General features: G+C 45.6%; 1 protein-coding gene across 1 annotated transcript in view; it reads left to right on the top strand.

Moving 5' to 3' along the window:
* Positions 1 to 15,986, top strand: part of LOC141219325 (dynein axonemal heavy chain 12-like) — a 26,284-nt gene extending 10,298 nt beyond the window's left edge. The window contains exons 2-7 of the mRNA XM_073666087.1: positions 1,556 to 1,662; positions 5,152 to 5,336; positions 5,628 to 5,750; positions 6,880 to 7,162; positions 11,478 to 11,595; positions 15,372 to 15,986. Coding sequence (XP_073522188.1) covers positions 5,196 to 5,336; positions 5,628 to 5,750; positions 6,880 to 6,924 — 309 coding nt within the window. The 5' untranslated portion in view covers positions 1,556 to 1,662; positions 5,152 to 5,195 and the 3' untranslated portion in view covers positions 6,925 to 7,162; positions 11,478 to 11,595; positions 15,372 to 15,986. The remainder of the gene's footprint in view (positions 1 to 1,555; positions 1,663 to 5,151; positions 5,337 to 5,627; positions 5,751 to 6,879; positions 7,163 to 11,477; positions 11,596 to 15,371) is intronic.
* The last annotated feature ends 649 nt before the right edge of the window (positions 15,987 to 16,635 follow it).

Raw genomic sequence — 16,635 nt, forward strand, 5'->3', positions numbered from 1 at the left:
GTGTATATATATACTGTATATGGGTGTATATATATGTATACTGTATATGGGTGTATATATGTATACTGTATATGTGTGTGTATATGTATACTGTATATGTGTGTGTATATGTATACTGTATATGGGTGTGTATATATGTATACTGTATGTGTGTGTATATATATGTATACTGTATATGTGTGTATATATATACTGTATATGGGTGTATATATATGTATACTGTATATGGGTGTATATATGTATACTGTATATGTGTGTGTATATGTATACTGTATATGTGTGTATATATGTATACTGTATATGGGTGTATATATGTATACTGTATATGTGTGTGTATATGTATACTGTATATGTGTGTATATATGTATACTGTATATGGGTGTGTATATATATGTATACTGTATATGTGTGTATATATATATGTATACTGTATATGTGTGTATATGTATACTGTATATGTGTGTATATATGTATACTGTATATGGGTGTGTATATATGTATACTGTATGTGTGTGTATATATATGTATACTGTATATGTGTGTATATATATACTGTATATGGGTGTATATATATGTATACTGTATATGGGTGTGTATATGTATACTGTATATGTGTGTATATATGTATACTGTATATGGGTGTATATATGTATACTGTATATGTGTGTGTATATGTATACTGTATATGTGTGTATATATGTATACTGTATATGTGTGTATATATGTATACTGTATATGTGTGTGTATATGTATACTGTATATGGGTGTATATATGTATACTGTATATGTGTGTGTATATGTATACTGTATATGTGTGTGTATATGTATACTGTATATGTGTGTATATATATGTATACTGTATATGTGTGTATATATATGTATACTGTATATGTGTATATATATGTATGCTGTATGTGTGTGTATATATATATATACTGTATACTGGGTGTGTATATATGTATACTGTATATGGGTGTGTATATATGTATACTGTATGTGTGTGTATATATGTATACTGTATATGTGTGTATATATATGTATACTGTATATGTGTATATATATGTATACTGTATATGGGTGTGTATATATGTATACTGTATATGTGTGTATATATATGTATACTGTATATGTGTATATATATGTATACTGTATATGGGTGTGTATATATGTATACTGTATATGTGTGTGTATATATATGTATACTGTATATGGGTGTATATATGCATACTGTATATGGGTGTATATATATATGTATACTGTATATGTGTGTATATATGTATACTGTATATGTGTGTATATATGTATACTGTATATGGGTGTGTATATATGTATACTGTATATGTGTGTATATATATGTATACTGTATATGGGTGGATATATACAGTACAGACCAAAAGTTTGGACACACCTTCTCATTTAAAGATTTTTCTGTATTTTCATGACTATGAAAATTGTACATTCACACTGAAAGCATCAAAACTATGAATTACCACATGTGGAATTATATACTTAACAAAAAAGTGTGAAACAACTGAAAATATGTCTTATATTCTAGGTTCTTCAGAGTAGCCACCTTTTGCTTTGATGACTGCTTTGCACACTCTTGGCATTCTCTTGATGAGCTTCTAGAGGTAGTCACCGGAAATGGTCTTCACCTCACAGGTGTGCCCTGTCAGGTTTAATATGATAAAGTGCTTTATTCTTTGTCGGGTCCAGGGGTCCTGTAGAATGTGAATCCCTGAGGAACAGCGTATCCTTGGCTTGTGCCAAGACAGAAGAAAAGTTGCTGAACACTTGGTACCCCAAAGTGATCAATCTATTTGCCAATCAAGATGCCCTGCAGTTGATTAATGCGGACAAATTGGATTCCTTTTATAACTGCGTCTCGACTAGCGGGGTGCCTCAAGGGTCTGTCTTGGGCCCTATATTATTTAATATATTTATTAATGATCTAGTGGAAGGGTTGCATAGTAAAATAGCAATATTTGCAGATGATACTAAACTTTGTAACGTAGTTAATACAGATGAGGATAGGGCACAGCTACAGGAGGATTTAGATAAATTGGGGAGTTGGGCCAAAAAATGGCAAATGGGGTTCAATGCCGATAAATGTAAGGTCATGCACATGGGAAAGAAAAACAGCAGTCACCCATACATATTAAATGGGAAACCGTTGGGGAAATCTGACATGGAGAAGGACCTGGGCATCTTGGTTAACAGCAAATTAAATTGGAGTGCCCAGTGTCAGGCAGCAGCTGCGAAGGCAAATAGAGTCATGGCATGCATCAGAAGAGGAATAGGGGCATATGATGAGAACATTGTTCTTCCTCTGTATAAAGCGCTGGTAAGGCCGCACTTAGAATATTGTGCACAGTTCTGGGCTCCGGTACTCAGGAAAGACATATTGGAGCTAGAGAGGGTACAAAGGAGGGCGACTAAGGTAATAAAGGGAATGGAGGGACTAGAATACCCAGAGAGGTTGTCCAAATTAGGCCTATTTACGTTGGAAAAGAGAAGGCTTAGGGGAGACCTCATAAACATGTATAAATACATCAGGGGGCTGTACAGAGATCTCTCCCATGACCTGTTTATACCAAGGATGGTGACAAAGACGAGGGGGCACACTATGCGTCTGGAGGAAAGGAGGTTCCTGCACCAGCATAGAAGGGGATTCTTTACGGTCAGAGCTGTGAGACTCTGGAATTCTCTGGGAGAGGAAGTGGTGATGTCCAACTCACTTAATGAGTTCAAGAGAGGACTGGACGCCTTTCTTGAGAACAATAAAATTACATCTTATGCTTAGTGATAGTTAATTAATCCAGGGATTTAATCTGACTGCCAGATTGGAGTCGGGAAGTGAATTTTTCCTCAATGATGTAAATTGGCCTATACCGCATGGTTTTTTTTGCCTTCCCCTGGATCAACGCTGCGGAATAGCTGCAGTGCACAAGAAATAGGCTGAACTGGATGGACGCTTGTCTTTTTTCGGCCTTTTAAACTATGTAACTATGTAACTATGTAACACTTATGTCCAAGCAGGTAAAGGCGGCTGCAAGATCCGTGATATATAAGGATTCATGTTCATTATTGTATCTCTGGATCAGACATAGACTCAGAGTGATACAACTAAATAGACCCTATAGGGGTAAAGTTGGCATATCCGGGGGGAAATATATCCCAGATTTGCCAAACTGAGCCAACTCATGAAACACATGGGTACATAGGAGAAGAAAGAGTTAATTGGCGTAAAAAATATAAATTTTTATTCCATCAAGTTAAAAAACGTACATAGTAAAAAGAGAAATGACATAATACGGATAGTATAAAGACACTAATTAGATTACCAATGTAGCAAGATATGTTACAAAGTATACATATATGGTCACGCATATGGTCACAGTGGGACATGAGCAATATAGATAATATAGCATAAGGTTAGTATATCAAGACAATCCAATGAGTGTAATAATATATCAAAAAGTAATCCATAAGTATTCCATAGTCATTGGATTTACACTTGCCATATGCATCAGGTATCCATCTAAATAATGCTCCTGCCCACAAATAATCAGATACATGTCACATAAAACATTTTTTAAGGTAGTCTCTTACCACAAAGAGTGCCAAAAAGGAGGGTAAAGTGCATAAAGGAACGCACAGTGGCAGAGTGGTATTCCCATCTCATATATTTATGGCACTTCCACAGTCTGAGGACGCACATTCGGCTGAAGTATATTGCTGCGCAGGGACATGCCGGGTCCCTGAGCTGCAATGCATGCCGCCAGCCAATCAAAGGCCAGTAGCTGATGTCGGCGTGCCAGTCACGAGCGACGCATGGAAGTGACGTCATGCGCTGCCCTTGCCGGCACACTGAAATCAGCTACAGAAGAAGACGCCGCATGTCGTGGGAGCGCAGGAAGGTAAGAAGAATCATTTATTTTTGTTTATTTAATGTATTAGAAAAGAACGACAGAACATTATACCAGGAAAGGGCCAAGGATGGGGAGCATTAGACAAGGAAGGGGCTCAGGGTGGGGAGAATTAGACAAGGAAGGGGCCCAGGATGGGGAGCATTATATAAAGAAGGGGCCCAGGATGGGGAACATTATACAAGGAAAGGGCCCAGGATAGGGAGCATTATACCAGAATGGGGGTCATTATACCATGACATGGGCCAGGATGAAGGACATTACACCAGGAAGGGCACAAGGATGGAGGTCATTATACTAGAATGGGGCCTAGGATGGGGGACAGGATACCAGGATGGAGGACATTGTTATAGGATGGGGGACATTGTACCAGGATTGGGGACATTGTTACAGGAAGGGGCCAGGATGGGGGACATTATTACAGTAAGAGGCCCAGGACCAAGGACATTATACCAGGAAGGAGCCCAGGATTGGGACGTTATTGCTGAAAGGGGCTCAGGATGGGGGGTATTATACACAGAAGGTGGATATTATAACAGGAAGAGGCCCAGGATCGGGGATATTATAACAGGAAGGGGCGCAGGATGGGGAACATTATACCAGGAAGGGGCCTAGAATGAGAGACATTATTATAGGATGGGGCTACAATGGGAAACATCCAAGGCAGGGACGAACACGCGCATCATTATCGGATCTAGAATGCTACAAGGGCCCATACATCTGACCAACATGCTGGTGGGGGCCCAGGTCCAAATTTTGCACATCTGCAGGAACATGGCATATGGCTTAACAGTATGTCATATGTTGGGAAGGGGTTAAGCTACAGCACATTACATAGCCTCTTGCAGCTATATCAATGGAAAAATTAAAAAATGTATGGCTTTTTGAAGAAGGGAAGGAAAAAATGCAAAACAAAAAATTATCCGGTCCTGAAGGGATTAAGGAGTTCCCACCCACAGTAAATGTTGTCACTCAGCTTAAAATCTTCACTTGCTTATTAGCAGAAGCTAAGGTTTCATTAGGATCTCCGAGGCTAAAGTTACATGCGGCTCCAGCTTACATGTAAAGGGGATGGTATCAAGGAGTCTCGCCAAACTTTCCCTACAAATGTCCAACAATTCAGAATTCATATCCATTGATAATTTATCTTCTAAAATGATAGCATTTTTTTTCTATCCTTTTCATTTTATGTGTAATTAACTTTTTGCTCTCCTCCTTTAAGCAATGGGAGGAACGACTGATAAGGATCCAGGAAACCATTGATGAATGGCTGAAGGTGCCGACCCAGTGGCTTTAATCTTCTCTTCTGAGGACATCATGCAGCAAATGCCTGAAGAAGGACGCTTATTCCAGACTGTGGACAGAAACTGGAGAGAGATCATGAAACATTGCGTTAAAGACCCGAAGGTAAATGGATGCTTCATGGTGGACTGATACAAGAAAGCACGGTCATCTTGCATCCAGGATTGATGTTTTCCAAGAGTCCGTGTCCTGATGCTTCCATCACAAGGATCCCGGGTTATGGGGCTCCGCACTGCCTGGACTCCAGCCTCCCGCATCTTCTATTTTCTATCCAAATAGGTTCTAATTTTTCTTTTAATATAAACTATTGGCACAATAGTCAATGAATGTGACCTTTTTTCAGTCTCTATAACTATATAATGGAATCTTACTTATGGGCTATCTACTTTGTTTTAGGTTTTAAGCGCCACTTCTCTGACCGGACTTCTGGAGAAACTTCAGGACAGCAATGTGCTTCTGGATAAAATCATGAAAGGGCTGAATGCCTATCTGGAGAAGAAGAGGCTTTTTTTTCCCACGGTATAGTCCTTTCACTTGTTGCAATGATTGTATATATTCCTTAAATATTTTTTTTTCTTATTTAAACGCATTGAAATCATTTTTGTAATTGGATTTCATTAATAATTTTGCACTGTTTGCCTTCTATTGGCTCTGTGTTGCGCTGGCTATTGGACTTATTTTTAATCGGTCTTTTTTCAGCTCCTCTTAGCCGATTTATGACCACAGATCACATCAAAGCTGAATGTGCAGGAAACAAAAAGCCTAACGGTGCAACATTTTTAATGAAACTGAATTGTCGCAAATACTCGCAATTAAATGGGTATTCCCATCTCCAAGATCCTATCCCAATATGTAGTAGGCGTAGTAATAATAATAATATTAGCAAATACCTCCAATTAGAAGTGTAGTATAGTTCTTCTGATTCACTATGTCGCTTTCCCCATGTGCAAGGCATTGCAGTAGCTTCGGTATCCATGGTTACGACCACTCATATAGTGACAGTTATTTGCTAGTGGTCGTAACCTAAGCTACTGCAATGCCCTGCACATGGGGTAAGCGACAAAACAAATCAGAAGAACTATACTAAACTTCTAATTGGAGGTATTTGCTAATATTATTACGCATACTACATATTGGGGTAGAATCCTGGAGATGGGAATACACATTTCAGTTAAATAAAAAAAAGTTCCCAAAGCTGGATAGCCCCTTTAAGCTAACCATACGCATGACATATGAGATACCCGTGGTCTGAATGGTTATTTGGCTATTTCTCCTGACTCCCACCTATTCTGCTGAACAGTCATGTAGTTTTAATGGGGAGAGAGGAGAAAGTCGGTACTGGACACCTCCGGCAGCGGGTTATCTCCCCTGAGAACCAAAAGACCGGGTATTGAAATCCCATCTGCCCGATCCTTCTGGCCCTGACATCCTCTATCGGGGGAGAGTCAGGAGACCCCCATACACATCAGTGGGTAGGCCGGTCCTGCTGCAATCGTCAGGTTTAAACTATTTTAATCCAATGTGTATGGGGACTGAATCTTTACTTTAAAGCTTTGCTTTTCTATTTTCTCACATAGACACTAATACAAATGGCGCCTGACCCAATACTTTAATGACATCTTTATCATATTGTGCATTTTCGCTTTAGCTTTTTCTTCCTGTCCAACGACGAAATGCTAGAAATTCTCTCTGAGACTAAAGATCCTCTGCGGGTCCAACCACATCTAAAGAAGGGCTTTGAAGGCATCGCAAAGCTGGAGTTCCTTCCTAACCTGGACATCAAAGCCATGTACAGCACCGAGGGGGAACGCGTAGAGCTCATCCAGACCATCTCCACCTTCGAGGCTCGGGGGGCCGTGGAGAAGTGGCTCATCCAAGGGGAAGATGTCATGTTAAGGAGCGTGCATGATGTTATTGCTCGGTCACGAATGGTACGGATCTACCTACAGACCAAAAGCATTAATTGGAACTAATCTAGTCTATATATATAATCGTCTTATCCCGTCTGTCTGTCTGTCTGTGTGTCTGTCTGTCCAGGAAATCCCGCGTCGCTCATTGGTCCGGCAGCGGCCAATCAGCGCCGGGGGATTTCTAAAAAAAGATGGCGGCCGTTAGCGGCTCATCTGCGGGACGGAGCTGAGCGGCGATGCAGCTGGGAGATGACCGGCGCAAGGCGCTCATCTCCCGGCCGGCAACAGCAGAAGGAACCCGACCGACGGACCCATCTGCGGGATGGAGATGCAGCCGGAAGATGAGCGCCGCGAGGCGCTCATCTCCCGGCCGGTAGCAGCGGAAGGACCGCCAGCATCGCTGACTTCCATGCGGAAGGGAGGACCGGGGAGCGGCGCTGCGGGTCGGGATACTTCTGCTGTGAGCGCCCGCTATGTCCCGGGTTCTCGCAGCGGAAGTAGCCGCACAGGCAGCGCCGCTCCCCGGTCCTCACCAAGACGATTCGATGATTGATCGCGGTCTTCGGACCCGACCAATCACTGATCTTAGCGCAAAACTTAAACACCGCTGTGCTGATTGGTCGCCGACGCTGCCCGCGACCAATCACCGATCTTGGCTCCACATTTAAACACCGCTGTGGTGATTGGTCGCGGCCGATATTTAAATTTGGCGCCAAAATCGGTGATTGGTCGCGGCCGATATTTCAATTTGGCGCCCAAATCGGTGATTGGTCGCGGTCAGCGTCCGCGACCAATCAGCACAATAGTGTTTAACTTTGGCGCCAAGATCAGTCATTGGTCGCGGGCCAAGACAGCGACCAATCACCGATTTGTGCGGCACTTTTAAATAGCGTCCGTGACCAATTGGATGTCAGCGCCACTCCCCGGTCCTCCCTTCACACCCTAGCCGCATGGATGTCAGCGGCGCTGCCTGTGCGGATACTTCCGCTCCGAGAACCCGGGACATGAGCGGGCGCTCGCAGCAGAAGTATCTGGACTCGCAGCGCCGCTCCCCGGTCCTCCCTTCACACCCTAGCCGCTGATGTCCCCACTGTATCCGCATGGTCTTACAAAGGTCCGGACATTTGTGTTAAAAATCGCTGATTGGTCGCTGGCGCTGCCCGCGACCAATCACCGATTTGGGCGCCAAATTTAAATATCAGCCGCGACCAATCAGCACAGCGGTGTTTAAATGTGGAGCCAAGATCGGTGATTGGTCGCGGCCGATATTTAAATTTGGCGCCCAAATCGGTGATTGGTCGCGGGCAGAGCCAGCGACCAATCAGCGATTTTTAACACAAATGTCCGGACCTTTGTAACACCATGCGCATACTGTGGGGACATCAGCGGCTAGGGTGTGAAGGGAGGACCGGGGAGCAGCGCTGCGGGTCGGGATACTTCTGCTCCGAGCGCCCGCTCATGTCCCGGGTTCTCGGAGCGGAAGTATCCGCACAGGCAGCGCCGCTGACATCCATGCGGCTAGGGTGTGAAGGGAGGAACGGGGAGCGGCGTTGACATCCAATTGGTCGTGGACGCTATTTAAAAGTGCCGCACAAATCGGTGATTGGTCGCGGTCTTGGCCCACAACCAATCACGGATCTTGCCGCAAAAGTTAAACACTACGGTGCTGATTGGTCGCGGACGCTGACAGCGACCAATCACCGATTTGGGCGCCACATTCAAATATCGGCCGCGACCAATCACCGATCTTGGCTCCACATTTAAACACCGCTGTGCGGATTGGTTGCGGACGCTATTTAAATGTGGCACCAAAATCGGTGATTGGTCGCGCCCAGCGTCGGCGACCAATCAGCACAGCGGTGTTTAAATGTCCGGATACTTCTGCTGCGAGCGCCCGCTCATGTCCCGGGTTCTTGCAGCGGAACTATCCGCACAGGCAGCGGCGCTGACATCCATGCGGCTAGGGTGTGAAGGGAGGACCGGGGAGCGGCGCTGACATCCAATTGGTCGCGGCCGCTATTTAAATTTAAATGTGGCGCCAAAATCGGTGATTGGTTGCGCCCAGCGTCGGCGACCAATCAGCACAGCGGTGTTTAAATGTGGAGCCAAGATCGGTGATTGGTCGCGGCCGATATTTAAAATTGGCGCCCAAATCGGTGATTGGTCGCGGGCAGCGCCAGCGACCAATCAGCGATTTTGAACACAAATGTCCGGACCTTTGTAACACCCTGCGGATACTGTGGGGACATCAGCGGCTAGGGTGTGAAGGGAGGACCGGGGAGCGGCACTGCGGGTCGGGATACTTCTGCTCCGAGCGCCCGCTCATGTCCCGGGTTCTCGCAGCGGAAGTAGCCGCACAGGCAGGGGCGCTCCCCTGTCCTCTCTAATACGATTCCGCTCCCCGCTCCTCACCAATACGATTTGCTGATTGGTCGCGCTCTCCACACCCGACCAATCAGTGATCTTGGCGCTAAAGTTAAACACCGCTCTGCTGATTGGTCGCGTCCGCTGCCCGCAACCAATCACCGATTTGGGCGCCACATTTAAATAGCGGCCGCGACCATTCACCGATCTTGCCGCCACATTTAAACACTGCTGTGCTGATTGGACGCGGACGCCGGACGCGTCCAATCAACGAGATTGGCGACAAATTTAAGCAACGCTCTGCTGATTGATCGCGGTCGCTGGCCGAGATCAATCAGCAGTATTGGCGCAAAATTTAAACAACGCTCTGCTGATTGGTCGCGGTTGTCGGCCGTGACCAGTCAGCAGTATTGGCGCCAAATTTAAACCTCACTCTGCTGATTGGTCGCAACCACCGGCCGCGACCAATCTGCGTTTTTGGTGCCAAATTTAAACAACGCTCTGCTGATTGGTCACGGTCGCCGGCCGAGACCAATCAGCAGCATTGGGGCCAAATGTAAACCCCGCTGTGCTGATTGGTCGCGGTCGCCGGCAAAGACCCATCAGCATTATTGGTGCCAAATTTAAACCCTGCTCTGCTGATTGGTCGCAGCCACCAGCCGCGACCAATCAGCGAGATTGGCGCCAAATTTAAACGCCGCTCTGCTGATTGGTCGCGGCCGCCATCCGCGACCAATCAGCGAGATTGGCGCCAAATTTAAACAACGCTCTTATGATTGTTCGCTGTCGCCGGCCTCGACCAATCAGCGATTTTGGCGCCAAATTTAAAGAATGCTCTGCTGTTTGGTCGCGGCCGGCGACCAATCTGTGATTTTGGCGCCGAATTTAAACCCCGCTCTGCATCGCTCTGCTGATTGGTCGCGGTCGGCGGCCATGACCAGTCAGCAGTATTGGCGCCAAATTTAAACACCGCTCGGCTGATTGGTCGCGACTAATCAGCGATTTTGGTGCCAAATTTAAACCCCGCTGTGCTGATTGGTCGCGGTCGCCGGCAAAGACCCATCAGCATTATTGGTGCCAAATTTAAACCCTGCTCTGCTGATTGGTCGCAGCCACCAGCCGCGACTAATCAGCGATTTTGGTGCCAAATTTAAACACCGCACTGCTGATTGGTCGCGGCCGCCAGCCGCGACCAATCAGCGAGATTGGCGCCAAATTTAAACGCCGCTCTGCTGATTGGTCGCGGCCGCCATCCGCGACCAATCAGCGAGATTGGCGCCAAATTTAAACAACGCTCTTATGATTGTTCGCTGTCGCCGGCCTCGACCAATCAGCGATTTTGGCGCCAAATTTAAAGAATGCTCTGCTGTTTGGTCGCGGCCGGCGACCAATCTGTGATTTTGGCGCCAAATTTAAACCCCGCTCTGCATCGCTCTGCTGATTGGTCGCGGTCGGCGGCCATGACCAGTCAGCAGTATTGGCGCCAAATTTAAACACCGCTCGGCTGATTGGTCGCGACTAATCAGCGATTTTGGTGCCAAATTTAAACACGCTCTCCAGTCCTCACTAACACGGTTCGCTGATTGGTCGCGGCCGCCGCCCGCGACCAATCATCGATATTGCCGCCAAATTTAAACACCGCTTTGCTGATTGGTCGCGGTTGCCGAACGCGACCAATCAGCGATTTTGGCGCCAAATTTAAACACAGCTCTGCTGATTGCACCCGGTCGGCCGCATACCTATTCTAGAATACCCGATGCATTAGAATCGGGCCACCATCTAGTTCTTTTATATTTGTATAAGATTATTTGGCGGCAGTGAATGATTTGTGGATGATGTATCTCTTGCAATAGAGCCAGGTAGCAGATCTTCTACCTGCAATCGGTAGAAATGAATTTGCTAGATAATACTAGTAAGGTTGTCCCTCTCTTAAATGCTTCTGTCAACGTAATTTAACTTTCTTTTTTAAAAGGCATACCCTGCGACTGCAAGAAAAGACTGGGTGAGGGAATGGCCGGGACAGGTCGTGCTCTGTGTGTCTCATGTTCTGGACAAGTGAAGTGCATGAAGCTATCGGCAGTGGCCCGGAGGTACGGCATAAGCTCCTTTACTGATCAAGGTTGCTTCACTATAAACAGTCATGGCCGGAAGTGTTGACACCCTTGAAGTTGTTCCAGAAAATGAAGTATTTTTCCATAAAAAATTGCATGTGTATTTTCTGTTATACACATGTTTATTTCCTTTGTATGTATTGGAACAACACAAAAAAAGGCAAATTGGATATAATTTCACACAAAACCCCATAAATGGGTCGGACAAAATTGTTGGCATCTTTCCAAAATTGTGGGTAAACAATTTTGTTTCAAGCATGTGATGCTCGTTCAAAGTCACCTGTGGCAAGTAAAAGGTGCGGGCAATATGAAAATCACACCTGAAACCTGATACAAAGGGGAAAAGTTGACTCAGTCTTTGCGTTGTTACGTGCCACACTAAGCAGGGAGAACAGAAAGAGGAGAAGAGAACTGTCTGAGGACTTGAGAACCAAAATTGTTGACTAATATCTTCTTTTTGTGTTGTTCCAATATACACAAATGAAATAAACATGTGAACAACAAAACGTGTAATTGTAATAATTTTCTGGGAGAAATACATATATATACATTCATAGACAGACTTCATGAGTTCTCCTGCTAATAGACTGTCATACCCAGAGACGCAGCTTATAGGAGTTTCCAGGGGGGGATATACCATTGGTGCAACAGAGGTAAGGGGACCCACATTCACATCCAAAGATGCAAGCAGCTTATTTCACAGTACGTTATTAGACTGCAAAGAGCCCATGTAGTGTTCTTGCCCAGGGGTCTTCTCCTGGGGGTTGCAGTTGTACAGCGGCTCAATATCTTGAAGGTACCCAAAAGGCTCCATAGTATTGTTGGGATTTTGCATTGATTCATGCATCTTGTCTAGAGATGCGCAACTAAATTTGCAGGACCTTGGTCTAAGAGAGCAGGTTAGTAGTCTGTGGCTGTTGGATGGGAGCCTTGCTAACCGCCTCTTACATGCCGGCATCCCTGGCTCCTCTTTTGATTAGCCGGCCAGGCGTGATGTCATTTGTGCCTCACACCACAACTATGACATCGACATCAAAAGAGGAGCCGGAGATGCCGGTTCACGGGGCTCCGGTCCTGCGGCCGTGGAATACTGACCGGACTGTTGGACCAGAGTCCTGCAAATCCATTCGCTCATCTCTACTCACGTCATATCTACCAATAAGGGAAGACATTGTATGGGATTTCCCATAATACCAGCATAAAATTAATCCATCTGCATTGAGTTTTCCATGCTGTTTGTAGCAGGGTTTTATAGAGGCACATCTGGGTATTTGGAGCAATTTGCGAGGAGGCAAATTGTCCCAGCAGACTCGCAGCACATTGGGGGCTCTCGTCACCATAGAGGGGCACGCTCGTGACGTGGTCAGGGAAATGATCGAAACAGGTTTGTGCAAACATCATGGCTGGCAGCAAACTTTCCAATACCATGTTCTATTTATTATACACTACATGGAGAAAGGTATTGTGCCCCCTCCACATTACACCTACAGGGGCTTTTATGGCCTCCTATTCTAATCCATATCCAGGATGTTAATATGGAGTCCGTCCCTCTACAGATATCACAGCTCAGTATGCCGAGCACCTTCATACATTTCACCATATTCCTATGTTCTTTCCATATCTATGTTATGTTCCCCCCTCTTTTCTTTGAGTTTTCATAGGACACAATTGATCTTGTCACAGTAAAGCAATCTTGGGGTGTACTTACAATGACGTCTATGGGGCAGTAGTCATTTCTGCATATTGAGATGGTGGTCCCTATATAGGAATGTTTTGGCATCTGTAGGTGTCGGCATCCCCTGTATATGACTCATTGCCACAATTGATCTTCTTTATAGTCAGTGGTTTGGATGGCCTAGGTGCGGTTTGTAATATTTTCTATCAATGGTGTGTGTGCCCTCCTCTGTGCAGTGTCGTTCTATAACCATGGATGGACTAATAAAGGGGTTTTATGCCAATTCCTTTAATGACCTTTTGTTCGGTTTCTTTGTAGGTATTATGTCATTCTCCGAGTGGTCAGCCATTCTAAGCCTGAGCAGACATATGGCAATGTAATTGATGTGTGCCTGACATTGTTCTTCCCTATGTGGCGGTGACATATTTATGCTGCCATTCTCCAGTATTTGTTCTAATTAATCATCCTAAAGGTGTTTAGTGGGGTTGAGGTTGAGAACGTGTGGGAAACAGTTCTGCTCTTCTATTCCCTTAGGGTTGGAAGCTACAATTGTTTAAAATGTCTTGTGCTGAAGCATTAAGATATCTTTTCACTGGAACTAAGGGGCCTAGACCACCCCCTAAAAACAAGGCCATACCTCCACCACCAAACTGCCCAGCGGGCACAATGCAGTTAATAGGGTAACGTTCTCCTGGCATTCACCAAATCCAGACTCGTCCATCAGATGCCAGATAGAGAAGTGTGATCCGTCACTGCACAGAACAGGTCTCCTCCAGAGTCCTGTGGTGGCGGCTTCACACCACTCCATCCGACGCTCGGCATCGTGCTTGGTGATGTAAGGCTGCATGCAGCTGCTCGGCCATAAAGCTCCAGGCGGGGGCGCATTGTTTGTGGTGATGTTGTTACCAAAGTAGATCTGGACTCTGCAGTTATGGAGTCAGGAGAGCGTTCTGCCCTCTGCTCCTCAGCACTCAGTGACCCCGCTCTGTAATGTTCCGGGGTCTCCTGAGGTGCTGCAGTTCCTTCCACTCCTTAATAATATCACTCACATGTGATGGGGGAAGATTTAGGAGGGAAGAAATGTAATATCCAGACTTGTTACCCCGGTGGCTCCTATTACAGGACCGCGCTGGTATCAGAGAGCTCTGCACCACCAGCCGTTCTGTCATATGTTAGTAACAGCACACAGCATGGGAGGGCGGATGTTATACACCGGGGGGCGTGGGGATTGATGTTATACACTGGTGGGGGGCGAGAGTCTTAATGTTATACAAGGCCGAGGGGCCAGATGTTATACCCTAGGGGTACGAGGGGCTAGATGTTATACTGTCCGAGGGCTGGATCTTATACACTGAGGAGCAAGGGGACGGATATTATATACCGGGGTGAGGGGACGGATATTATACACCGGGGGGCGTGGGGACGGATATTATACACCAGGGGCGAGGGGACGGATATTATACACCAGGTGCGAGGGGACGGATATTATACACCAGGGGTGAGGGGACAGATATTATACACCAGGTGCGAGGGGACGGATATTATTCACCAGGGGCGAGGGGACGGATATTATACACCAGGGGCGAGGGGACGGATATTATACACCAGGGGCGGGGGGACGGATATTATACACCGGGGCGAGGGGACGGATATTATACACCGGGGGGGCGAGAGGCCAGATGTTATACACAAGGGGGAGGGAGCGAGGGGACAGATGTTATACACCGGGGCTGGGGGCTGGATATTATGCAAAGAAGGGCTTGGGGTTGGATGTTATACAGTGGGGTTGAGGGGATGGATTTTATACACTGGCGGGGGGCGAGGGGAGAGATGTTATACTAAACTAGGGCCGAGGGGTGGATGTTATACACCGGGGGAGGCGAGAGGCCGGATTTTATAAACTGGGGGCTGAGAGTCCGGATATTATACACCGTGGGCAATGGGACTAAATGAAAAAAGCAGAATTCGGTGACTAGGAGTTTTGTCCTATAATGTTTGTGCATTTGCCTTCCCTTTAGAAACTCTCCCTTGTGATTCTGCAGTGTCTTAGAGGTTGACTATCTTTTCCTACATTCCTCAGGAGTTTCTCATGAACAGACTTCCGGTGGCTTGCCCAACTCCGCTATTACTGGGAGAATGAGAATGCGAGAGTGCGAATCATCAACTGCAATGTGAAGTCCGCCTATGAGTACCTGGGCAGCTCCCCACGCCTGGTCATCACTCCGCTCACTGACCGATGCTAGCGGACTCTGCTATGATGTGATGGGTTATGCTCAGAAATGTTTTTGACTTTTGTATGATGCATGAAACTTATTAGCAATTATTATTGATATTTCATACCAGTTCTTTCATGTTTCATTGGTAGATCGGTGCTTTTTATCTAAATCTTGGTGGAGCTCCAGAAGGTCCGGCCGGCACAGGAAAAACTGAGACCACCAAAGATTTGGCCAAGGCGCTGGCCGTGCAGTGTGTGGTCTTTAACTGCTCTGATGGTTTGGACTACATAGCAATGTCAAAGGTACATACAATGTTAAGCTGCTCCATTGCAGATAATAAACTGACTCCATCCGATGTTCTGCTGACATCTTTTGATTATATAGTACAGACCAAAAGTTTGGACACACATTCTCATTTAAAGATTTTTCTGTATTTTCATGACTATGAAAATTGTACATTCACACTGAAAGCATCAAAACTATGAATTAACACATGTGGAATTATATACTTAACAAAAAAGTGTGAAACAACTGAAAATATGTCTTATATTCTAGGTTCTTCAAAGTAGCCACCTTTTGCTTTGATGACTGCTTTGCACACTCTTGGCGTTCTCTTGATGAGCTTCAAGAGGTAGTCACCGGAAATGGTTTTCACTTCACAGGTGTGCCCTGTCAGGTTTAATAAGTGGGATTTCTTGCCTTATAAATGGTGTTGGGACCATCAGTTGCGTTGTGCAGAAGTATGGTGGATACACAGCTGATAGTCCTATTGAATAGACTGTTAGAATTTGTATTATGGCAAGAAATAAGCAGCTAAGTAAAGAAAAACGAGTGGCCATCATTACTTTAAGAAATGAAGGTCAGTCAGTACGAAAAATTGGGAAAACTTTGAAAGTGTCCCCAAGTGCAGTTGCAAAAACCATCAAGCGCTACTAAGAAACTGGCTCACATGAGGACAGCCCCAAGAAAGGAAGACCAAGAGTCACCTCTGCTTCTGAGGATAAGTTTATCCGAGTCACCAGCCTCAGAAATCGCAGGTTAACAGCAGCTCAGATTAGAGACGAGGTCAATGCCACACAGAGTTCTAGCAGCAGACACATCTCTTAAACGACTGTTAAGAGGCGACTT

This window comes from Phyllobates terribilis, unplaced genomic scaffold (assembly GCF_046119375.1).
Source record: "Phyllobates terribilis strain yellow unplaced genomic scaffold, ASM4611937v1 Scaffold_264__1_contigs__length_2628131, whole genome shotgun sequence".
Taxonomy (NCBI): Eukaryota; Metazoa; Chordata; class Amphibia; order Anura; family Dendrobatidae; genus Phyllobates; species Phyllobates terribilis.